The following is a 26,391-nucleotide window of genomic DNA, read 5'->3' on the forward strand; positions in this document are numbered from 1 at the left end:
ATCTCGCGGCTTTCCTTCCGGTGTACACGGCCGGGTGGAAGGGCGGCGGTAAAACGCGACAGCTTTTCAAAGCAACAACGCGACACCGTAATTCAATCACGGGGAAATTTCGTTTGCCGCTCGGCGCATAATTAAATCGATGCTGGCGGCGCGGCACGACTAGGCTAGGCGTTCTCGCCACTCGGCCGAGCAATCGGGTGTCCCGTCGAACGATCTACAAACGATGCTCGAGGATCTTTTCAAACCGGCCTGTGCCGCAGCTTCGTTTCATTCCGCTCGGTTCCTCTCTGTTCCGAAGTCGAGAAGCTCGATCGGTCGCGACGGTATGCATAATTCATCGAGTAGCTATCGTGGAGCAGAACGAGAACGATCAAAGGTCCTCGCATAATGGACACGCGCTTAGCCGTCGAGAAATTTCGAAACTGCATGCTGTTACGAAGAGACGGAAGGCCAGAGAAAGGGCGAGAGATCTAACGAGGAGTTCTAACGGAACGCCTCGAGCAATAATCTCTCTCGAATACCCAGAATTATGGTAATGCCTTCGGCGACGACGCGGGATAGAGCTTGTCAGTCGTGGAGCATTGTCGCGCCGCGATAAGACGCTCGTCCTCTAGAGGATCTCGTTCGATCGACAAGCATCGATCGACTGGGTCGTGTTCTCTCCTCGAAGGAGAGGCACGCGTCAATTCACACGCCGCTCCGTCAGTTGATTATCGACGAGTTGCAGCCTCGGTTCGTCTGTTTCCTCTACCGTGATAATGTCCGACCAGCTCGTGGATGTTTCACCGAACGTTTGCTTAAGTAAATTGGCAATGATTCGATCTCTGTGGATGCCAAGGAGGAAACAGCAACACAAATTACTCCGTACAGGCGCGCTCTCCTGACATTTCATTCGATTTCCAGCTGTTTCCATTAAATTCTACCGCTCGAAAGTTGTTACATCGTCGGCTGTAGCTCGTCGGAGCGAATTGGGCGGTTGCAGGGCCACCGCCGAGAGCGACGACCAGCTAAATCCCTCCTCCATGACTCATAGTCATGTGGACGCTAGCGGGTCTCATGCGTGCTTCCGTATACCTCTCCCCACCATCGACCTCTCTCGTATGACGCCCCGCCCATCCCGTTCCGCCCTGTGGCTCCTCCTGCTACTCTCGCTCGCTTGACACGAGAAACTGAGCCAGCTTAAGGCGACCTGGCCGTCTAGACGGTCAAAAAAGTCGATCTCTCCGTTTCTTTTCAGTCTCCTTTCAAGCTCGCACGCTCGTCTGGCGAAAATTCAGGATATCGTTGGGCTTATCGTGTCTCCTCGCTCGTGTTCCTTCGAGCCGCAAGATTTAAATTTAGATTAGTCTAGCGCGAGAAGGAAAAGCTGATTGACACGCGTTGTCTTAGAAAAATGATCACCTCGGCATTCTGAACTCCTAAAACGGAAATGATCGATTGCCTGAGATGATAAAATCGCAACTTTAACCCTTATTTTTGTGTTCAAACTTGACAAGTGAAATGGAAAAATAGACAATAGGCGTATAGCGGTCCAGGTGTCGGTGGTTGATGGATTATGCTCTTCTAACGCGACCGCTCGTTGCATGGATAAGCGTCCCACGCGATCGGCCTGTAATTCGATCAGGGAAGGCTCGAACGATGCTAAACGCAGCCGCTCGGGCCATTACTAAAATAAGAGCCGCCGCGGTGTTGGTTGACGTTACACGAGGCATCGGCAACACATCGGCGATAACACGTGCGAGTTCGAAACTGCCAGAAATCGATGGGGTATCTCTTGGTCCCTCTCAGTGGGTACTAAAAGCACGGCCGGGTAAATCGCTAAGTGCAAAACACGGTAAAGGTACAAGGCAGAAAGCGGCTTCCGGCTGCTAGGCCGGAGAGTCCCGGCCCGAGTCTGCTTCCGGTTTCCGCGGATTTTCATCTTCGACTACAGGAAGTTCTCCCTGCAAGATTACATACGTGTACTTGTATGTACACTTGCAGATTTTGTTGTTCTTCTTGGAAATTTATACAATTAGTGTTAAAGTAACAAAAATTGAAACTGGTTATTAAACTGTGAATTCATAATCGAATATTTATTTCATTTTTTAATGGTTTGTATCGGTTGCAAATATTCCTGAACGGCTTGAATGTTTTTCCTGATTTCCATTTGCTGCATACATTTTCATCATAAAATCCGCAGTTTACTAATTACGTGGATTAAGCGAGGACTATAAATATTGAAGAGTGTGTTGGTGATTGAACTCTCTACCACAGATTGGAAGATCGCAGCTGCACGTTCATAATGACCTCGCGGAACTCAATACTCAATTTATTTATTTGATGCTGGTGAATCGGCCAAGGCCTCAATTTTTGTTCCTCGCGAATTTGATACGAGCAACGAGCATTTTACGACCGTGATTCCTTCGACAGACTCGCTCGAGAGGGTTTACGATGCCGATTTAAAGCCGGCCGAAACAATGCGTGCCAATAGTCTTCCAATTGTCATAGATTGCCACGTAAACAAACGACCGGAGAAACAAAGACCGTATCGCGGAATAAAATCCCAGGAGGATCGGCGAACAGTTCGGAAACGTATGCATGCGGCGCACTTTCCTCGAAACGTGATTCCATATTCCCCGAGTATGATGTTTAACCCTTTAAATTTCCAGTCTGAGCCCTCTGCAAAATTACTGAAAATTTGTAGAATCAGTGGACAGGATTGTTTATTATTTATAAAATCTTTAAAATGAGTGCACAGAAAGCATAGAACAATAGCAGCATTAGAAGGATAATGTAGGCATGTTATCGTTAAGAGATTGAAATTATCAAGACAGGAAACAAATTTTCTCTCGCACGTTTTGTAATCAGTGAAAAAATTTTCACACAGTCTGTTAATCAATTATATATAGCCTCCATCATTTTCTTCGTTTCGTAAAAATGTCAGAACGTTCGAATCTCACGGTACGAAATGATCCTCTTACACTATGACCAGATCTTGTCCAACTATTTTAAACCAACTACAACTTCTACGTTTCATTGTTCTTTCCTTCTCATCCAATTCGCATAAACGAAGTTCCACGGTAAGGTTAAAAGGATTTCCACCGACGACAAGCAAAGGCGATCGGCTCACGCTGCGCCTCGGCCGACTTTGGTCTCGGGACGCGTGCGCCAATTATCGACGGGGGCCTAAGTTAGGGGGAGGGGGATGTTAATTAGGGCGGCATAATCATTGTCCTCAAGTTCATTACCCCGCGACGAGTTCGGTGTATCGTATCGTTCGATTACAAAGCCAGAAGTGTCCTTGAGGCGCGAGCTGTCTGCGCGACCTACGGTTCCGGAAATTAAGACACGACTGCGGTTCGATGAGCACATCGACGTTCTGCAGGATCCATTTCTAATTAGCAAAGGGAACGGTGCCGCGGAAATAGAACGATACGATTGGTCGCGGTTAATGGAAAAAGAATCCACGAAACGCCAGCCCTTTCTGAGGGAAGCTGGCCGAGTTGCGGCTTTCTTCTCCGAAATCGACGTTCGCTCTTCTTCTCCCCGGTGATTATCAAAGGGAGAAAGAGGCAGGGAGAGTGGAAGGTTCAACCTGTACCGGGGTGATTTTATTTTAGGAACCGAGGGGCTGTAGGGGGATCGTGTGTATAGATTTTTCGTTTCTCGTGTCATTGAATCTGCCGAGGAAATTCTATTTCTTGGAACTTGTTCTTCTGTCTCCTGTCGATGCGTTGTATCTTTGGGACTGGTTTCAATTAGGGTGGCATCGGCGAATGATTTGTATGTAACCCTTTGCACTCCAAAACTGAACAAAAAGCTGCTGTACCATTATTCAAAATATTGCTCACATTATTAAATCTAATCAATTACTACACATTTGAGTGTATTCAGCTGTTAGAATTGCACTTTGCTATCGTAGAAGCACTCCTCTCAATGTAATGATAGCAGAATCCAAGATGATGCTGCTATCAGACAGGTCAATTTTTCTATGCGAACGATACCTTGCTAAAATTGTTTCAAACAAACGTTCCAAAAATTTTTAATACTGTCACTAAATACTTTCATCTATCCAAAAGGAAAAACTCTAGATTCAAAAACAAAATTCTTGACATATGCATTGATTGTCTTCCTGAGCTAAAAGATAATATTATCTCTAATAATAATTACAATTTATATTGCCATGATTTTTCAATACATTGGTAACATCCATCCCAATAACACAACTCTGGGTTCAGAGCTTGGAGATCCAGTTGATCCTAACCCTCAAATAAAAAAAATCCTAATAGTAATCCTAATATAAATCCTGATTATGTTCTGGTTGTTCTTGTATTTGCTACGACTTAAACATTCGTTTTAAAAAAAGTATCGATAGAAGCGCGTCGATCTTTACAGCGGAATGCTTGGCCCTGTGCGACGCTATGGACATTACACTTCAGCATAGAAATCGCTCTTTTGCTATTTTTACTGATTCTTTGAGTGCCTTGCTTAGTCTAAATTCCATTAGCTTCAAAATCAGAACAAATCCTTTCATCCTCGAAATTAAAAAAAAGTATGTGAAATTCCGTCAGGACAACTAACATTCCATAAAATTTTTCTGGATCCCTTCACACATAGGAGTGTATAGAAATGAAGATGCGAATTCCTTTGCAAAAGCTCCCACATCTTTTAACACAGCGGACATTTCAGCGGACACCTCAGACTAATAGGCATTCTCTCTCTCTCTCTCTCTCTCTCTCTCTCTCTCTCTCTCTCTCAACACTCGATCCTCAATTACTGAGCAAGGCACCATCAAGGGTATACATTATTTCCAAAAATTCTACAACCCAAATCAAACTCCCTGGTTTGCTCAAAATTTTGATGACTACATTAAAAGGCGTTTTATATCCACAGTAAACCGTATCAGGGCCAATCATTATAATCTCGCTGCCTCTCTGTATCGAGTAAACATTGTTAGTGATCCCAGTTGTAAGTGTAATTATAGCTCCGAGGACTTAGATCATGTTCTATGGCAGTGTCGTCTTTATAATTCCCAAAGAATTAGTAAATAAGTTTCGCAAAATTAAGTTTTTTCTGCCATTAAAAGCGGACATTTTCTTTGCTAAACTTAATGTTAAAGCCTGCGAATATATCTTCCACTTTTTAAACGACTGCAATCTACATCTCTAGCGATTATTAAATCTGTCATTGTACGCTAACTGTAAGCCTACTGTATAATTGTTACAGCTGAAATAAACCTATAATAGGTTTCAGTGGCTCAATAAAAAAAAAAACATTTAAGTGTATATTATTCTAGGTCGGTAGGAATGTTTAACTTTCGAGTTAAAATATTTAAGTTCCGTACGAATGAAATGAAAATATTCTAGGAAGAGAAATTTGGTATCGGAATTAAGATGCAGTTTTTCTCTGTTCAATATTATCGACATAACGTATCAATAAGACATCGATAATCGATAGTTAGATCTCCAATAGAGGGTGGCAGATCGCGCGGATGCTATCGGCGAAGAAATGGACAGAAAAGCAGATCGGACCGATAAGGGTTCGCGTGGCTGTAAAAAGTAATCTCGTGGACGGCGAAATTGTCCGTAAACCTTGAACCGTTCACCAGCTCTGGAAGGCTACTCGCGGAATACTCGCGAGTCCACGAGGCCTTCGAGAGGGAGGAATCGATTGGTTAGATTCTTTTGAAAGGATTATACGGGGTGGATTTCGTGCCATGAAAAAGGGACTGCTAACGTAATGGTCTTCGCAAGATTCGCTCCAGTAACCGGAACACGATCGATCGATATTATTGGCCCGCCAATCTGCGCTCCTCCCTCGTTCCCGTTCGATTCGGAGATTGTTTCCGCGTGCCGATTGAAAACTATACTATTCTTTGCGCCTCAAAGTGTAGTACAAGCACTTTGTTAACCCTCGCTCACAATATCACGAACATGTTGAGAAACAAACAGATATCGTGTCTGACTCGTGATGAAGATTCTGATAAAAATATGTGTTAATAATTTCCTTCAAACCGAATTAAAATTGGAAAACGTATAGGCATACACAATAGATATAAATTGTCTCCCTCTTTAGGAAATTATGATCTACAAAAAAGTTCTAATCACTGAAACCGTAAAATAAATCGTAGGGCAACGGCTTAGGGTGGATTTATAGTGGAGCTGCGAGCATCGATGATAGCGGCGCGGCGCACAGTGGTCGATTTGCTCGAAAACGTGCCCAAAAATCGAAAAAATGAATTTTCAAATCGTGAGTTTTGGATCCTTGGGTTGGTTGTACTTATGTTTGGGCTATTTTATGGTTATTGAAAAAAGTGTCTGGCCCTTCTACCAAACCGAGAAATTCAGTATGAAAATGACATTCTTTGAGAGCGCAGCTACGTACTGCGAATTATCGCGTCAGCAAAGTGTGCATAACTCGCTACATTTACATTATATTGTGCTAATTTTCATTCTATAATATGGAGGGTACCCCTGGAGGTAATTAAATCATACTTATGTATTGTATAAGGTGCAAATAATTATGGATAATCTATTATACGGGATGTATAAAAATTTCATACAAAAATTTCAGAAAACTAGGGAAATAGTTACGATTTTGAGGGATTGTGAGCATGGGACTTGTACACACTTTTAGATTATAATATCACCTAGCAGAATCAACAAAGATCGGACACCCCTAGGTGCCACTTTAGTTATTATAACTATTTTTGTAATGCGAAGTGCATGTCCGTATTACAAATGTCCGTATTCAATCCTCTTGGCGGCCGTAGTTGCTGCGAGCACTATGGCCGCCACGGGGAGCGAGACGCGCGGCCGGGAGAAGTGGGGGTATTCCACGGGTATTCCTTGAGAATCCCTATCACGCGTGCTACTTCTGGCCATGCCTGTAATAGATTCTATCTCTTAGATTATTCTGCTGTTAGTGTATAGCGGAACGATTTGAAGTTTTTTGTAATTTTGACATCAGATTTACAATCAGCGATCCTAAAAACCTATGAGTATCAATTTTGAACTAAATTGGAGTACTCTTTCCTATTTTGGGCACGTTTTGGCGATTTCCGACCACTGTGCGGCGCGGTGAAAAGAAACCAACATTCGTGACAACATTTCGACACATACTAATGAAAAAGTACATATGTATTTTCTTTGTTTTTCTTTTTTTTTCACCGCACAGCTCACCTCGCTGCTCCACTATAAATCCACCCTTAGAGACGAGGTCTACACCCTGCGTGATGAATTTCAGATGACTAGCGCTCGTATCGCAAATAGATCGATAATGTCGGGCGGTGTCACAGTGAAATTTGCAGCCGAAGATCACACCGGGTGTCGTGCCACGGCGAACTTTGACTCGCGGAAGCAATTATCGGGCCAATTCTCCGGGGCACCCCGGAACACCTGTGCCACCCCACAATTCATCGATCGCGGCTCGCGATGTTTGATCGTTCCCTGTGTGCCGCGATTACGTAGCTGGCCGCGGGCAATTTGTCGGACCGAGCAGCTGGGACACGCGAACATCTTTGCGAGAAGATACCCTCTCATTCCCCTCTCCGTCTATCTTACTGTGTGTTCTCGCCACCGAGCATCCCTTAATTATTTTCGACAACGATAACGGAGGGCAGATTCCCCTGATCCCCTTTTATCCGGATCGTACGCGTTATCGGGAAAAGTCTAACCGCGATATTCGGGAATGTACAGGAAGATTCGTGAACTTCTCTGACACTGACGACACTGACTTCACTGACAATGAAACATTTACCACGATATTATTATGTTTCGGCCTTCACACTTACCAATATCGTGTCTCTACCGTAAATGTGAAGTGCGAAATTCAATCGCTTGTGACACGAGTAATTAAGATCGTAATTATACCGTGTTAGGTGTCATTTCAATCAGAAAAACGAGACGAATACGATGGTAAAAGTTTCATAGAAAAGGAAAGAAAGAAAAATTAGGATAGTTGCAATTTTGCTTCGCTTGCATTCGACACCTCGCTGGTTTGGTCACTGGTTCAAAGAGGGATCCGTTTTAACAGTTACGGTAGAGATATTTTTCACAGTTATACGGAGAGAGTGCCGTACAGGTCAGACACAGAGCACAATGGTGCCAGAGTGGACGCTTCCATCTCGTCCAAAGTGCCTAATCGCGAAACGAGAATCCGTGTAATTGTTCGAAGTGGTTGAATCGCGTGTCCCGAGTCATTCCCGAAGCAGGGACCGTATACGTGACCGAATCGAATAGAAATCGTGGAGCGTTCAATTCTTTTGTAGCGCTCGGTGCTTGCGCAATCGTTCAATTACCGGAACAGAACCAACCGGTAGAGGACGAGTTATTTTCCTTGAAACCTTGTTACGGATAATTTCGAAATATCCAACGTTTTCTCCGCTGCGAAATAAATTTGCGAGTAGACAAGACGCTCCCGGCAATGCTGGGAAAGAAACCGAGAGAAGGATCCGTCCTCTAATAACCTTGGCTGGAACCGTTCGTAATTCGCCGTCGTCGCCGAGAACAGGATTCTTATTGCGTTTGTGACTCGCCGTTGCATTCGCGATACTCTTCTTTGTGTTCTCGTGGTATCCGTAAATTTTTCAACTGCGACAGTCGCATCGACGAACGTTGCTGTGGTGGAAATGCTGTGGTGGGTTGAAATCCACAATATGGGGCAGACGGGGGTAGGTGTGTTTGCGGAGAATAAGTAGAACGTTGGATAAAGGAATAGTCTAAGTAAAGATTATTCAACCGAAATTTAGCAATTAATGAAAATTTAGAGGGGGTTTGATTAAATTATTGTAGTAAAAAATTTCAGTAAAGGAAAATTTAGTACATACTAGTAAGAATTATAAAGATACTGGAATAGTCGTAGTGAAAATAATTCAACCGAAATGGTTATTTGTGAAAATTTAGAAGGGGTGTGATTAAATTAATACAGTAAAAATTTGCATAAATTTTAACCCCTTGCCCTACGATTTATTTTACGGTTTCAGTGATTAGAACTTTCTTTGCAGTTCTCTCGTAATTTTCAGAAAAAGGAGAAAATTTATATCTATTGTATGCGCACATGTTCTCCGATAACTATACATTAACGAAACCAAACTAGAATTTCATCTCGGTTTAAAGGAGATGAATTTATTAGACTCTGTTCGGGATCTTCATCACGAATCTGACACGATTTTGTAGGGCAAGGGGTTAATAATAATAGGATTGTCCAAATAAAAATGATTGAAAAACTAGCGAATTTGAAGGGGATTAACCAGCTGGAAAAATTGATTAAACAATAGTGCGCGCACCCGATCCAAGGGCCTAAAAGTGTTATACACCGGATCTCTATCTTTCCGCCTGCTCCTGGGAGAAGAAGACATTCAAATCGGTTAATCGAGCGACAACGTTTCACGAAGAGCCTCGAACGGCCCTGGTTTAACACAGATACGTCAAGGATGCGGACGACTGCGGACCAAGATCCTACTCGGTCGCACAAAGGCGTCTAACAATAGATCACGTGTTCCCTCCTTTGGGGATGCTTTAGTAAAATCTTGTCGGTACAGTCATTTGTGTAATCTCTCTTCCCTTTCCCCTCGATATTCCTCGAATTAAAGTTGCAGCTTAACTCTATGAACGTTTCGCGAAGTTCGTTTGCTCTCCACATTCTTTATTTCGCTGCAGTCCTTCTTGCTTAAGGAATCGCGGCTCGTAAAAAGAACTTTCATTCCGTGTTCCCTGCAGAAAAGAGTTCGCAGAAATTCGCCGTACGACCCCGGTCACGTTGCTGGAACTTTCGGCCATTTTGCAGACCCTTTTCGACGATCCTTCACCGAGGGACCTGGCAAGCGTTCGATTACTGTGTGAAATATTACCAGGAGAAATTCTGGCAATCATCGTCGGCCTTCCTAGTTCGCTCGAGACACACCGCCATTGTGTTTTCAACCGTAACACCGAAAGAACGCTAAACTCTCGCCGAAAATCCCCGATAAAACCATTACAACTTCGTAGAAAAAATCGCACCCTAACTTATTCAAAAGGACAAAACTTCTACCTCCGTGTCCTCGAATTGAATTATTTTCAAGGGACCCTTTACGTGGAAACACGGAGGGGAAGACTTCCTCGAAACAATTTTACCGGGTCAACCGGCTCGAGGGAGTTTAAACAATTTTTCTCGCTTTAACGTGACTGCGTCGGGAAAATTCAATCACGCCGCATTAAGGTGGAGGCTTCACTCTTCGAAATGAGTTCAGATAGAGTATCGTGCGATTTTCTTCGACGAAGTTATGGTAATTATTATTGATTTTATATATGTGGCGGATTATATTTACGAAGAATCAATTTCAACGTCTTCCGCTTCTCGCAATTGATGCAAACAATTTTTATTTCGCGGACGTAAATCAGGGTAATAAATCAGGACGCTGACCAATTCGGGGACGCTGGTGCTAACATTTTAATCCGCGGGAACGGCAAAGAAGTCACGTAGACCTGTTCGAGGCGCATGCCGAGCGTACCTCGCGAGATTTGGCACTCGCACAAGTATTCCCGTTGATTTGGTACATACGTGCACAAGTATTCTCGGGAAGTTTGACAATCGCATTCGCGGCCGAGTTTATTCAGAGTCGCGGAGGTTCGCGATCGTCCGTGAACAGCCGATAATGAGATGTCTGCGTGTCCCGGAGCGTCGAGCTCGCGAACAAACGTCGCGTCGCCAACTTCCGAAGAAAGCCTCGACTTCTGCCGGAAGTGACGCGCCGGGAATCGATGACTGGACCCAGCTGCTTTGCACACGACTTTGAAACGGCTGCACAGAGTTCCCAATGTTCCCGTTACGGGAACAAACGAGGAGCGAAACAATTTTTTCACGACACGACGCACATAGAGGTCGAAAGAGAATAAGAGAGATCCATGCGTCCGTTAAATCGATCCTGGCAGGCATTCGAACCCTTTGAAGGTACTGTTGCGTTCCGGTGTCACAGGGCTCGCCTAAAGGTTAAGAGTATCTGCTTTGCTCGCAAAGGCATCACGGATCCGTCGAATTTCAGGTGTCAACACCTGGCTCTGACAAACTTTGAGGCTGTCTGGGCCAGAATCGCCAGATTAAGACTTGTCCTCCCACTCTATCTTCTCCTTCTACCACGGCATTTCCCACGCTTCCACGGGCCGGTCACGTGACGCGTCTCGTCTCTGCCGTGGAGGAGAGAGGGAAACTATATTCCCCCTCAATTCGTGCTCCCTCTCCTCATCTGACCGCTCTGGACGTATCGCAGTGGGCCAGATCAGTGTTCCGATATGGTGCATCTTTTCTCGCACATGCGCGGCCAAAACAGTGACGTATCTATATTAGGATGATGAGGTAGCAGAGCCCTCAGGCAGTTATATTGGCAGGAATGTACTGAAATAATCTGCTCCGGACAAAAAGACTCCAGGCAGTGATGGTACGTAAGGCGCTTTTTTCGCGCATGCGCTAGTTTCGTCAGGAACGTATCTACGTCCGAAGTTTGTGGGGAACTGTGGCGGCCTTGGCGCCTGGAAAACTTGTCAGTATTTAACCTGTGGTAATTTTGTAAAAATACAATCGTACAGAATTGAATTTAAACACATTTTGAAGCTTCAATCTTCCTCTTTCCGTGAACACTAAATTTCCATTTCTGGACTTGGCGCTGCCCTACGGCAGAGGCCAAAAATTAGAGGGGGGGGGGGCAAGGTACCCGTGTATTTTAATTTCACAAATGTTTGTATTTTTTATTTTACATATGCATTTTAATATACGGTCATTTAACGTCGAACAATTTACCGCAACTTTATTATTGTCTTACTTCTAACGTCAACAGTAGAAAAGAATTCGATCTAAAAACAATAACGCCTCAGTTGTCGGACTCGAACGTGCCGACGAACGGATCCGTGAATACGGATCCGTGTAATATACGGATCCGTGTAATATACGGATCCGTGTACACGGATCCGTGTTCGCAGCCCCGTGTAACACGGACCCGTGCTACACGGATCCTTAAATTCGCACTACACGATTCACGTACCACGTGTATTTACATACACGTGAAACGGGGATCTCTACTCTGAACGTATCAGGCGTATCGAAGAAAAAGTTCGAGCAGATTGGATGCGCCGAAGTTTCGAGTAACGACCACGCGTATTTCGCGCGAGAATTTCCAAGCGAGCTGTTTCGCAAGATGCCTGCAACTTGCTCTAATTAATTGTATGGTAACTTCGGGTATTTTTATCTTCGGCGAAACAGGAGGTATCGCTCGAACTAATCGATCGGATAAACACGGCAAAAATGCTTTTCGCCCAGCGTTTTCCAAAAAACGATATCCTGGCGATTCGTTTGAGCCAGCCGCGTTTGTTCTGTTTATTCCATTAAAAGCGGAATTTATTTCTTCCCGGTGAAAGAGGAGGTCGGTTTTGTTTGTGGAATATCATGCAGTTTTACTTTTCAGCAGGGTCCCTGGATTTTCAACACTGAACGTACCACGACCGGTTTTCCATTATTTATTTTATGATTATTGAATGTACAGAGAGTCCTCCACACATTCGTAATGAATTAAATGAATCTCTTCAATCGAGAACATATCGTTTGAAAAATTACGGGGAATTTGACTACATTTAGCCTGGTGATTTATATAAATAGACTGCGAATTTTATGCATTCGTGAGAAAAATATGTGACATTGAAAGAAATAAATATATTAGAAAATAAATTTGTATTTCACTCTAATTGCAATTCGGATACAATTTTTTATTTTGCATACAGATCCGCAGTCCATTTCTAAACCAATGTATACATTTCGTAAAAATTGTTTGATGAGAACTCCGTTTTTCTCGTCATACATTTTCGTAAATATCGATCGAAAATGACATTTGAACTATTTCAACCTCACATTAAATATAAAAATGTCTCCGACTGCTTGCTCGCGACCGATTTGAGATTTGGTGGGCGAGGTGCACTTATCTCACAATTTGATATATCTTAGGATCTAATTTAATCGAGGACTTTATTTGTTTCAGCGGATATCTTCGACGAGACCTGCGAGCAGCTGAAGTCGCACAGCTCATTGAAAGCTAAGTGCGTGGGTGGTGGAAGAATTGAGCACGATCCCGACGAGAGGACCATCAAAGTCTATGGTTATTCCCAGGTAAATCACGGAATTAGTCGTCTGCTAATGAGCCTCATCGATCCAATCGATTATTGACACTTGCCCACGGACTCCACGAGTCCTTTGGCAAACAACCCGGCGAATCTTGAAGCCTCGAGAGCTGTGGTCTGCCACGCTAACGTTAGATTAGTGATCACTACGAGGTGTCTTGATATGAACCGAGTCTGACTTGCCACTTGTTTATAAGATTAACCAGTAAACTGTAATAGTATATTTTGATCCGGCTGTTTCATAACATTTGCATGTTAAAATCCAGAGTTGTTCAGTAATTAATTACATGAGTATTTAATTACATCTTCAATTACATGTGCAAAATAATTACAATAAGAAAACGGTTAAATGGTCCAAAACAGAAAAATTAGTGGTTTAAAAGAACAATTACACTGAAGTAATTGTTAGACTCAATTACAATTACTGTAATCGTGTTAAGTAATTGCAATTACTCCTTTCACAGTTACTGTAATTGTAATTGTGGTCCGCAATTACAATTACTGGTTGAGCCAAAGTAATTCCAATTACCAATTACAATTACATGTAATTGTAATTTTATTTCTGCAATTTCAAGTAATTTTAATGCAATTACAAGTGATTGTAATTGGCAGTTGCAATTGCTTAACGCCAAAATGGTACCAAAAAAAAGTAATTAGGTACCTACTCAATGGAAAAATGGTCTAAAAAGAGCGAATAAAACGCATATGTTATATATATTATCCGACTCCAACTTTGAAATGAGGGTAATTTTGGAAAGTAATGGTAATTGTTTTTGTGAAATATCAAATAATTAGCTACAAATAAATATTTAATGAATAATAAATATTTCCTAACATATGCTTTTTGTCTGTTCTTTTTAGACATTCCCATTGAGTAGGTATCTAATTAATGTTGTAATTGCAACTACCAATTAGAATTACTTGTAATTGCAGTAATTGGCAAGTAATTGGTAATTGTAATTGAAATTACACTTTGCCCAACTCTGTTAAAATCGCACAACAACCCAATAGACAGTATGTTAATAATTAAGGGAACGACCCCTAAAAGAAATCGATAAAACACTTAAACAATGTATTCGATCATGGTTAATGGCCTGCAAGGATTTTTGGTCTAAAAGATTCTCTCGCTCGACAGAAAATCCCAGAGGATAAGATCCGGGAGCAATTAATTATTTCGAGTCCTCTGTTTATCCTCGCGCAATCAACGAGCGCCGCGAATCTTCGCGACATTATTAATTGAAAGATCCAGCGGCGTTGTGCGAAGTAATCATCGCGAGCTCCCGCGGGATTTCACCGATTCAATTATCGTCCGATGTCAATTAAACTTTAAATATCCGAAGTTTGAAAAATCTCCCAGGGCGCGAGCGTTGTTGGGCGTTGATAAAATGTCGATCGACTGTTAACTCGAGTGGAAAAGTCGGGTCCGGATCGAAATTAGATAACGATTGGAAGGGCGGAGGCGAGATGAGATCGGATTCCCTTCGAAATTCTGTTTGCGGGGTAAACTTCGGTTGATCGTGCAAAAGTTCACGGTTCCGAGCAATTAGCATTGTAAATCAATCCCAATCCATCTGCCCCCATAAAGAGGGTCGTCTCGTGTAAACGCTGGGAAATTTAACAGTTTTCATGAATTTTTTTCTGACCGATGGTACTTACCATCCTGACAATTTCTGTTTCTAATTTTCTCGTTAGAAGTGTGTTTACGCTTTTAAAAAATACAATTAAAAAGTCGACTTAAGCGGCGTGTGTTATGAACGAAAATTATCCGCGATTTCTCAGAACGGTTCTTTAGACTACGATAAAGGGCTTCATAAATTTCCGAGAATTCTAAACTGTAAAGCGAGCCACTGACACGCGACGCGTGGGAAAGCAATTCGAACGCCGCCTCGGGTCTCGTCTTTCCTCGTTGCGGATCGAGAATCACTTTAAGATTCTGTAAACGCGTTTCTTCGAGGAAAGCACAGCAACTGTTGTTATTGAGAAACGGCTGTAATTTACCGAGACAATACAATTCATTTTCCAGGGCTTCGGACCGGCAGACCATGCGGTTTCCGTTGAAATCTTGAAAAAGAAGTATCCTGATTATAAAATCACTTGGTCGGACGAGGGCTATTAAACGGAAGGAGGAAGAAGTTTGCCGCAACGCCACTGTTTTCTGAAGAACCAAGATCATTTTCAATGTATTTACCGAGTAAAATAAAGGCTTTGTAATAATCGTGGTTTGTAGAGTTCTTTCAGGATCTTTACGGAGTTCTTGTTTTAAGATCAAAATTAGATAAGAAAATGCCATAATTTTCATTTCTTTGAGCTTCACAAATTCGAACAAAATACGACTTCATAAAGATTGAAAATTTGTAGTGTTCGAAATAATATTAATACTACGAGATGTTCCACTTATCGTGACACACAAGTCACATTTTAATTCGCCGCCTGAATGTAAGAACTAGGTAACTTGAAATTTGGACATTTTGAGTTATCTACTTCGTATTAAAGACGAAATCAAGTAGAATTTAATGTAAAAAGTGGGTATATAACCTATCAAAGTGATCTACGACATTTAGTGAGCAGTGTTCAAAGTAAATAAAAAATAAATACAGATTTCTATTTATGTTATAAATGGCCAATTCGAACTTAAAAAAATTTTTTTAAATCCAAAATGATGTTTTTTCATGTATTGTTTCACTTAAAATAAAGAAATATAAGCAGATATGGCATCATGTTTAAAATAGCGGTTTCACTATAATAATATTAAAACCTTAAAATACTGTTTCATCAATTTCTCTAAAATAAGGAATTGTAAGTTACCCAGTTCTTACATTCAGGCGGCGAATTGTTACCTGAACATTGGATGTGTCGTATTTTTGGTAGCCAAAAGAAATAGCTTGGGCAATTGCGAGTTCACTGAAATTTTCTACAGTTCTGAATTACCGACTCTGTAGAAAATATTCCAGTACGATAGCGGACTCTACCGAAATGAAACGGTAGCTGGTGAATTACATCAGCTTGCACACCGACGAGATGTAAAGACTGCTAGCCTCATGGGAGATCGTGTGTGACTCGAATAAGTACATTAGTGGAATAATTCTCAGAACGTGGGGACAATTCTCGCCTCTCTCTCCATCAATGAAAAATTCTCGGGGGTAGCCACCCCACCGTCGCACCGTGCCTGCGACCCTCGCGGACCCAAGTGTGCGGCCTCGGTGTCATTAGTATAATTACAAATGAAAGTGAACACACGTGAGTTTCATTACTTCGTTATTGCGTCATATTTAATCGGAATACAGAAAGTGCACGAAAGTTACGTGGTGCGTTCCGTTTTCTCGTTTCATCCTCTTAATAGCGATCAAAATTATTTATTTGGATTTCCATTATTTTCAATAGTTGTTTTTTCGCGATAATTTCATCTTGAAATGAAGTTTATTTAACTTTAATTTAAATTAATTTTGATTTTACGTTCAACCCGAATGATTATATTATATATTGTATAGAGAGAGACAGTTGGTGCGCCGGGCCGACTGTGCCAACTCGCATCTAGGTTGCGCTCTGATTGGTCTGTGTTTTTCGTTAATGACGCCTAAACAAAGCCGCGGATAACATTTTTGCAAAGGAAAATGTTGCTTCAAATGATCTCAGGAACCTCCCATTTCCGGCTGTTGAAGGAATTTTGGGACACCCTGTATATTTACAAAAGCTCTTATTAAATATCTTAACCTATTCTCCCTACCCCCCTTCCCGCACCCCTTCTCTTACCCCCCTTCCATACCCGTGGACCTCCCCTTCCGGTCGCTCAACTTCCATCCTAATCTTTTCTTTTATTCCCTTCCTCCACCCATCCCCTCCTCCTTCATCTTCCAACACTCTTCCCACATCCTCTCCTGCCACCCTTTTTCCTCATCCACCCTCATACACACTTCCCACACATGCTCCCACGGCTCATTCTCCCATCCACACACTCTGCATTTTCTCCGATCCTCATTCATCCAATACCTCTCTCCCATCATCTCATTCCCTAGTCTATATCTAGCCACCCTCTCCGCCACTTACTCTCCCCCCATCCTTTCTTTAGATATCCTGGCAGTCCCTCCCCCTTTACCATCCCATACCATTTGTTGGACTTTGAACTTTCTATCTTCTCCCATCTTTCTTTCTCTTGTATCTTCTATTCCTGTTTTACTATTTCCCCACTCACCCGCTCTCTCCTCTGCTCTATCATTTCATTCGCTTTTTCCGTTGACCACCCCCTCTCCACAAAGAAGTCCCATCTCTCCTTCTCCCAACCATCCCTTATCCCAAACCGAATTATTAATTTTATATTTTCTATTAATTCGGGTTTATTGTTTGATGGTTGTTTGAATAAATTTAAACAAAGTTCTTTCTGTTACAGAGCCTATGGGAAAAGAATCCATCTATCCAAAGATACCATTGACAGTCGTCACATATCGCGACTAGTCTCGTACTCTACGACGGTTCATAGCTGTTTGGTAGAATCACGCAGTTTTCGTCACGACAAGCGTATCTTGAGTCGTGGAATGTGTTGTATTTTGTTAAGCGATAAATTAAGTATAGAAATTTTTACGCAATTTTTCCTACACTATATTACACTACATAAAAAATTGTAATGTTATGGTAGTAAATAAAGGATATTTTTACATCAAATTAAAGTGTTCTTATTTCCCACCCTGCAGAAATTATGGAAAAATCTAGAAGATACCTATAAATGCAGAAATCCCAAAAATTTTTCGGAAACTTTGAAAATAGAACCCTCCTAGTATCAATACAAAAATTTTCGGCCGTCAGACTTGACGTCGAGTTGTACTACTGAAATCGTGTCACCTCCTTCGATATTATGTTCTCCTAATACAAATTCAATTTTCGAGATTTTCAAAAATTTTCGCCAATTTTCGGCCGTCTGACTTGTCGTTGACTTGTACTACTGAAATTAGTGCCACCTCCTTTGACATTATGTCCTCCTAATGCAAAACTTGATTTTTCGAAAATTTTTCGAAAACCTTGAAAATTGAATTTGTATTAGGAGAACATGATGTGCAAGGAGGTATTCGAAATTCAGTAGTACAACTCAACGACAAGTCAGACGGCCGAAAATTTTCGAAAATTCAGTAGAACAAGTCAACGACAAGTCAGACGGCCGAAAATTGGCGAAAATTTTTGAAAACCTCGAAAATTGAATTTTGTATTAGGAGAACATGATGTCGGAGGAGGTGGCACGAATTTCAGTAGTACAAGTGAACGAAAAGTCAGACGCTCGAAAACTTTCGAGAATTCAGTAGTACAAGTCAACGACAAGTCAGACGGTCGAAAATTTCGAAAATGGAACTTTGTATTACGAGAACATGATGTCGAAGGAGGTATTCGAAATTCAGTAGTACAACTCAACGACAAGCCAGACGCTCGAAAAATTTCGAAAATTCAGTAGAACAAGTCAACGACGAATCGGACGGCCGAAAATTGGCGTAAATTTTCGGGAATCGCGAAAATTGAATTTTGTATTAGGAGAACATGATGTCGGAGGAGGTATTCGAAATTCAGTAGTACAACTCAACGACAAGCCAGACGCTCGAAAAATTTCGAAAATTCAGTAGAACAAGTCAACGACAAGTCAGACGGTCGAAAATTTCGAAAATGGAACTTTGTATTACGAGAACATGATGTCGAAGGAGGTATTGGAAATTCAGTAGTACAACTCAACGACAAGCCAGACGCTCGAAAAATTTCGAAAATTCAGTAGAACAAGTCAACGACAAGTCAGACGGCCGAAAATTGGCGAAAATTTTTGAAAACCTCGAAAATTGAATTTTGTATTAGGAGAACATGATGTCGGAGGAGGTGGCACGAATTTCAGTAGTACAAGTGAACGAAAAGTCAGACGCTCGAAAACTTTCGAGAATTCAGTAGTACAAGTCAACGACAAGTCAGACGGTCGAAAATTTCGAAAATGGAACTTTGTATTACGAGAACATGATGTCGAAGGAGGTATTCGAAATTCAGTAGTACAACTCAACGACAAGCCAGACGCTCGAAAAATTTCGAAAATTCAGTAGAACAAGTCAACGACAAGTCAGACGGCCGAAAATTGGCGAAAATTTTTGAAAACCTCGAAAATTGAATTTTGTATTAGGAGAATATGATATCGAAGGAGGTGGCACGAAAATTCAGTAGTACAACTGAGCTATAAGTCGGAAGTTCGGGAAAAATTAGTGGTTTCAATAAATATAATACACAGATATTCTTTTTAATATATAGTCTTTATTTATGTCATATATAAGTCATACATAAAAGGTACACCGAAATGCCTGTACAATATGTATACTAATATTGTTCGTGTCCTATACTTCTCGTCTGGGATAGTAACATCTCATACATCATAGAATCCCAATGGGTTCTAATCTCTGCCAATGCAGAAAACTGGGTTGTAGTCCATGCTAACGTCGAACAGGTTAGATTCCGATCGACTTGGTGCAGTTCTAGCGTTTCTGAAAAAATCGAAAGCATAGAAAAAGTCAGACGTCGAAGCACTGCAAACTGCAACCACAGACGAGATATAAAATCCTGTCTCTCTTGTGTGCGCTGGCAGTTTTTAATAGTATCTCGTCGGTGGCTTGCAGCTTGGTAGATGTGTATGCGTCCGTGGAAGTCGGATTTTAAAGCATTGTCAGTTTTAAGCACTTGTTAAAGGCAAGGACAATTATATGTATACGCCTCATATATAGACAGTTACAATTAGTCTTACAATTAGGAAGAAATATTAGATGATCGAGTTGAAAAACTTTTCTGTTCCCACAGATCGATTCTCGAAACATTTAATTCGACCTTGGCGGCGGTACTTTCAAATTCTACGCGTGTAATGAAATTTTGTAGTGTTCTATTGTAATACAATAATTCAAGAAAATAAATTTATAGGTTAACTTGATGCACAAACTCGAAGAATTTGGAGTACGGAAGCCTGTAAAAATTGGATGACTACAAGGTGCAAGGTGCATACCCTCGAATAAACACAGAACATCGATTATTTTAACACATTATTTTATTGGTTTTCCTTAAAAAAAGAATGAACTTGAAATCGGTTGTTGGGTTTTTGGATTCTGGCGAGTAATGACTGGGCATTTCGAAGCGACGATACACACTAATTTGCAAATTGAACTAGCTATGTATATATGTATATATACATACATGGTATACGCTCATATATGTATATATAATATTTATATATTTATATATATATATAAGGTAGGTATCTTCTCTCTCGTTTTTACTGCATAATACATAAGTAATGATGCATCACGTTTACGGTCGTGTACTCTCGTTCTATAATCGTTCTCGCTCGCGTCTCGCTTTCGCTCTTACATTCACGCTCGACACCGAACCGGTCGTTTTTGTAGTTTTTCTTTCTTCGTTATTTCGTAGATTCAATGAATAAATCGAGAGTTGTATCGTTTTTTGTTATTAGTTTTGTTTGTCTTTCTTTTCGTTATATATTTGCATCCCTTCTCGCGGCGCACGAGGGCCTCACTCGCTGGCAGATGCGAAAAAACATTCTGTTCTCACGTGCGGAGAGAACAAGGAATTAATACAATCGAACGTCTGCGTCACGGCAAGCCTGCGAACCTCGGAAACGAGGATTCCCGATCGCCGATCGCCGATTCTGGGCCCAGGTTCTCGCAACACCATTCCGCAAACGACTGCTACACCACCGTGCGCAGATCTATGGTCGCACGCCGCGTGTTTCTGCTCGTTTAACCCGCTAACCAAGTTGAATCGCGCATCTTTCATCGTCAAGCATGATAATTAAATCTCAGACGTCCAATAAGATAATTATCTCCCAGACGTCCAATAAGATAATTCACCCTTGGACGGCAGAATCTGAGTCCACTTTGACTTCCGGTTGCAGACGACCCGGTCGATGTTTGATTTTACAACAGGATTTTATAACAGGATAAATATCGACCACAGAGTAAGTTCAGAAAATTGTAAAAGAATGTAATTCAGATGCAGGAGAGATACGTTTAACCCTTTGACGATGAATGTTCACATACAGACGACTGAAGTGTTGATGTTCTGTAAATTTAATTACGTACCTAATAAAAGATTCACGAATAATGGTAATTTCTCACATTATTTTCAAGTTTCAAAGGGCTAAATCCTTCGATCCAGCATTGTAATTTAATTCACGTCTCCTGGTTATCAGGTTAAACGTCGTTGTCACTCTTATCGATCCTGTTCGCGTTCTCGACGTGGCGCGGACAGGTGGAATACGCATAAAGATAGTATCTGCTCTTTCTCTCTCTCTCTCTCTCTCTCTCTCTCTCTCTCTCTCTCTCTCTCGCCCCGAGAAAAACAAGTGTTCCTTCTGCATTTTCACGTATGCATACGTCTATGTATATGTATATATGTATATATTTATGTATATATGTATAAGTAATATACAGTAAGTGTACAGTAACGCGAAGATTGCCGGGATATTGCGCGAACCGGTTACCGTCTTGCCTGATATTCGAACCCGTTGCCATAATCGAGTCAGATCTGTGATAGCGATTCCAAACAGAATCTATCGTCATTCGTCTCTTTCATCTCTGTTCTCGATGGTAATCAACGGAAAATAAGCAATTTTCAAGGAAGAAAGTTTTGAATCATCGTGGTTGTGCAAAATGACAACGGGTCGAGGGAAAATCGAATCGGGAGGCGCATTCGGAGGTAGATTGCACTATCGGTGCATAATCGTTAGCACCACCGGAATTTCCGGATGTTTTTCCATCGTTATTCAGTTTCCGAATACGTAAAAATCGTTCTGCGTTCGACTTAATAAAATCGTCGAAGGAAGAGATATTTTTACACGTTCAACATATTTATCCTTCATTTTATCCTTCAGTCAGAAATTCTGGTGGCGATATTTGATGCACTATACATATCGTACGCACCTTCGTTGTAGATCGTACTCGAACAGAATCGATTCCCGATTCGATCGTCGGCGACAGTCTCGCGCAAAGTCAACCGGCAATCGTCCGCCATTCACGCAACTGGCAGCAGCACTCGCTTGCGTTACACCCCTATTATACCCTTTTTAAAGTTAGTTTAGTCAAAGTTAAAGCTTTCAATGGGATTTTACCACTTGTTTTCTCTCCCTCTTTACACAACGTATATAACAACGGTACGCGCGACTATTAAACGGGTCTACGGAATTCCATATCTCTCTCTCTCTCTCTCTCTCTCTCCCCCTCTCTCTCTCGATCGCCAATGTCCCGGTTTCTCTGGATCATTCGCACTCGCACGCACTCCTTCTCATTCTCTCCTGAATTTGTCCTCATTCGCACTTTAATTCGCGGACTCTCTCGAAAAAACAAGTAAACTGCGTGGTTTTATGTGCCTACAGGTTCGAAAGATTGCGAGTTGCATAGTTGTGCTAGGAAATTGCTCGTCCCTGGGAGCTAGCTCTACGGGAAATCAAATCGTAGTCGAAAATTCGCATGAACGTCCGCAGTCTATCGCAATTGTCGCCTGGAAGTTGCACGATCGGTGTCCCTTCTCGTTTCGTTACTTGTTGCTAACCGTTTCCAGTTTTCTACTGATTTCTCTCGTTGATTCTCCCACTTTCCTTTCGATCTCCAGCGCTCGTCTTCGCGAATCGTGCCCCAAATAAATCGTTGACACGATCTACTCGCTGAACAAATTCAAATCGTTCTGCTCCAGAATGATTGCGGTAGAAATAAGACGTAATGGACAGGTGACACGTTTAGATCTACACACATTCACATTTATATTTTTATACAACGGTAGAAATCGAACATAGATACAAGCACAATTGTAAACCACCTTATTGTTAGAACTGGACACGCGACCAGGATTATCTCCATTTTACTAAAGAAACACAAAACTTTCCTGGCTCCCGTTTAATCGGTTTTATCATGAATAGTTACCAGAGAAATTGAATTCGCGAAGAACTGAGCACGTATAGACAAATTCTGCGATCTCGTTTCCGAACAGCCAGAAGAAATCGATCTCGATCGTGACAGCGATCTAACGAAGGATCGACCTGCCCTCTCGGCTGTGCAATGGTAGTTTTGTGAACGTGTTTTTCTAATATTAAGGCAACTCTTGAATTAAACGATCCGTCGCGTATTTTTTCGTGATCTCTTCGATCTTTTTTGTCTGTACAGAACCCTACACGTCGATTCGCGCAAAAATCACGCTCTGTTCTCGATCGGACGATCTGTCGGCGACAATTCGGTGTCGATCTCGCGAAGCTCGTTCGAAAATCGTCGCGGTTCCATCAGACTCGATCGTACTTGTGTTTGAGCCTGTTCGAAAGCAACCGCAAGAAAAGGCGAAAGTAAAGATAAAAATCTCGGATCCATGGATCTACCCTTCGAGCCCCTCCTACGCTACATTTGTCCTACGCAGAGAGAGAGAAAGAGAGAGAGAGAGAGAGAGAGAGCGAGAGAGATATCGCTGTAATTAGTGTATCGACGAGATTTCGATTATTTGCAAAAGTATGAAACTCTACGGAGCTCCGGCTCGACGACGAGCCGAGAGATCTAGTGACGAAGTTTATCTCTCATATTTATTCCTCCCTTATTTCTCCCCTCCTCCATCCTTCGTCGCCCCTTTTCTCGTTTATCCAGCTGTCCTTCGTTCGTTATTCGCGTTGCAAATCGTTTATTATCGACAGGGCGAGTCTCGGCGTGAATATTATTACGGTCTCGTTTTTATTCGTTCGTACCCAGCTTCTATCTTATATATTTATACATATACACACACGTACTCATATATATATACATACACAGGGTGTCCCGGGGTTTCGCGGCTGAAAATCGTCCGCATATTCAGACAGAAAAATGGTACTTTCGATCGTGGGTCGTTTCAAGCTCGATTAATGTGAAATTAGTTGAAACAGTGAAACAATGGGTAGGGACACTTCTCTGTGAACACGTTATCTAATTATTCCGTAATATTTGGAATAAGTCCCGTGACTGACGATTTTCTAAAAACTTCAATTATGAACCTCATCATAACATAACCTAACAATTTCATGAGCACCATCGAAAGATGATTTTATTATCAATTCATAAACTGTCGGTACATAAATGTGTTAAGTACAGGGTAGTTCGTTCAATCTTTACCAGACATTCTAAAAAACAGAAGTTATAATAAAAATGCAATTTCCTCTTTTAACAATTTTAATAAATCAGAAATACCAGCACCATTAAATACCATTAATGCCTTTATACGTTCGTATGTATTTGATCAATCCATTTTTCTTATAAATGCATAAAATTCCGCTGTCTACAGATTATCAAACGTTTTGATAGTTGTCTGACACACGCGGTAACATTTTCTTTAGAATTTGCAACGAAGCTTGAAAAGACCCACATTTCCATAGCATTTATTTCCGATTCAGATCGATCGACAGCGTTCGGCCGTGAAAGCCCAGGCCGCCCTGCATATATGCATAAATACATAAATATCGGATGCATATACCGGCGTGTCTTTCACGTGTACATATTTATACGTATATGTATATTATTTATATATGTATATGTATTTATATATATAATATGTATAGATAAGTAGAAAAACTCTTAATCGTAGTGTGTTACTCCATTTACGGCGACCTCGCGTGTGTTTCACTCCTTGAATCCGCTTCGATCCTCCTCATTCCTGCCCCCTATATCGTTATTATTATAAATAAATGCAAGTAATGAAATCGCACATTGGATTCGGTTCGAGAAACGATTCTTCGATGTCCCATTTCCCAATTTATATATATCCGAGGACCGGTCGAGATCGAATCCGGCGCGTCGCGAGAGAACACTCGCGGTTATTCGTTGGCGGTTCAACGTTCACTATACTTTCCGAGCATTATTCGATCAGTCTCTGATCCACGACGAGCAAACGAGACGATAGTCGGCCCGGCTCTTCTTCCTCTTGGTCGATTCTTCGATTTTGTAGTCCGATTCGATCCCGGGAATCATCTCGAGAGTGAAGCATCCTCGACCTCGGTGAACACGATGACTTCCGGTCCCGGGAGAACGGACGGTTTCCGGTCGATCCTCGGCCATTGTTCGATCCGAAAAAATCGTCATCGTCCCTCCAGATTCTTCTCCTGAATTTCCACCCTTCGACTCGATAGTTCTTCTCGATTGAATTACAGTCCCGTAAATAACCGTGATCGGATACCGTTCCTCGACGAAAAATTCGCGTCGCGGTCTCCTCGCTTTTGTCCGCGTCGATCGACCGCGTTCAGAGCGTGTTTGTGTTCTCCGTGTTTCGTTTTTTTTTTTTTTACCACTAGAGTTTATAAATTACATTTATACGTATGTACTCCTCGAGTTAGAGCTAGATCATTTTTTGTTCACCTCGTTTTCCGATAAGAGCTAAATGGTTTACCGCTAATGTCATCGTTTAAGAACTTGGTCATATGCTTGCTTCTGTTACGACGCTAAAGAGTTTGTTGTAAGGTTTCAAAGATACTTCCCTCCCCCCCCCTAACATCCTTTCGCTCACACGCACACAGACACGATCGCGAACATGGGTCACCCCTTTTTCCCCCCATGGTTTGTGAACCACGATACACTCGATCTTGTTGTTTCCTCGTTTTCTTTTTTTTTTTGTTCGTTCGTTCGATATTCATCAGTCGCATGCAGTTCAACATTTGTTCGAAGACACAATCGTTCGTTTCTCGTTCTCTCCATGGATCACACTCTCTGACATCGATGCAAACGCGTCCCGAGGCTAGAAAATTGTCTACCGGCGCGACGGCGACGCCGATCTGGCTAGATTCTTTGGATTTATCACAGAAAAACATTTTTTGTTTGTTTGTTTGTTTAATAATATCCCATCCCCATTCGCGCCTACGGCCTCCGACGAAAACACGCTCGCGTTCGTCGCAAACGATCGCCGAACACGCGCGATCCCCTGGAACCGAAGAGCGATCGAGCACTTGATCGTGCGCGGGCCAAGGTCACGGAAATCATCCGTACGTTTCAACGCATTGCCGCCGATCAATTGCAATCGAGAGAATATGAAAGGATTGCTAGTAACGATATCTTTATTTCGTAAAATTTCTCTGTCGAATTTAAGTCGAATAATTAATTGAACTGCTAACATTAACATTAGTAGTCGAAGCTTAAAACAGTGGAGATAAAAATTTAAGAACATCATGGCAACGCTGTCAACCTATTAAAATCGAGACACGAGATTTTGCACGAAGATCCGCGGTCTAATAATCTTTTATTATCGATGATTGTTTTTAGAAACT

General features: G+C 41.8%; 1 protein-coding gene across 1 annotated transcript in view; it reads left to right on the forward strand.

Moving 5' to 3' along the window:
- LOC143207386 (14 kDa phosphohistidine phosphatase) overlaps positions 1-15,336 on the forward strand; it is a 73,822-nt gene extending 58,486 nt beyond the window's left edge. Inside the window, exons 4-5 of the mRNA XM_076420810.1 lie at positions 12,983-13,110; positions 15,145-15,336. Coding sequence (XP_076276925.1) covers positions 12,983-13,110; positions 15,145-15,237 — 221 coding nt within the window. The 3' untranslated portion in view covers positions 15,238-15,336. The remainder of the gene's footprint in view (positions 1-12,982; positions 13,111-15,144) is intronic.
- The last annotated feature ends 11,055 nt before the right edge of the window (positions 15,337-26,391 follow it).

Source organism: Lasioglossum baleicum, chromosome 1, assembly GCF_051020765.1.
Source record: "Lasioglossum baleicum chromosome 1, iyLasBale1, whole genome shotgun sequence".
In the NCBI taxonomy this organism is placed as follows: Eukaryota; Metazoa; Arthropoda; class Insecta; order Hymenoptera; family Halictidae; genus Lasioglossum; species Lasioglossum baleicum.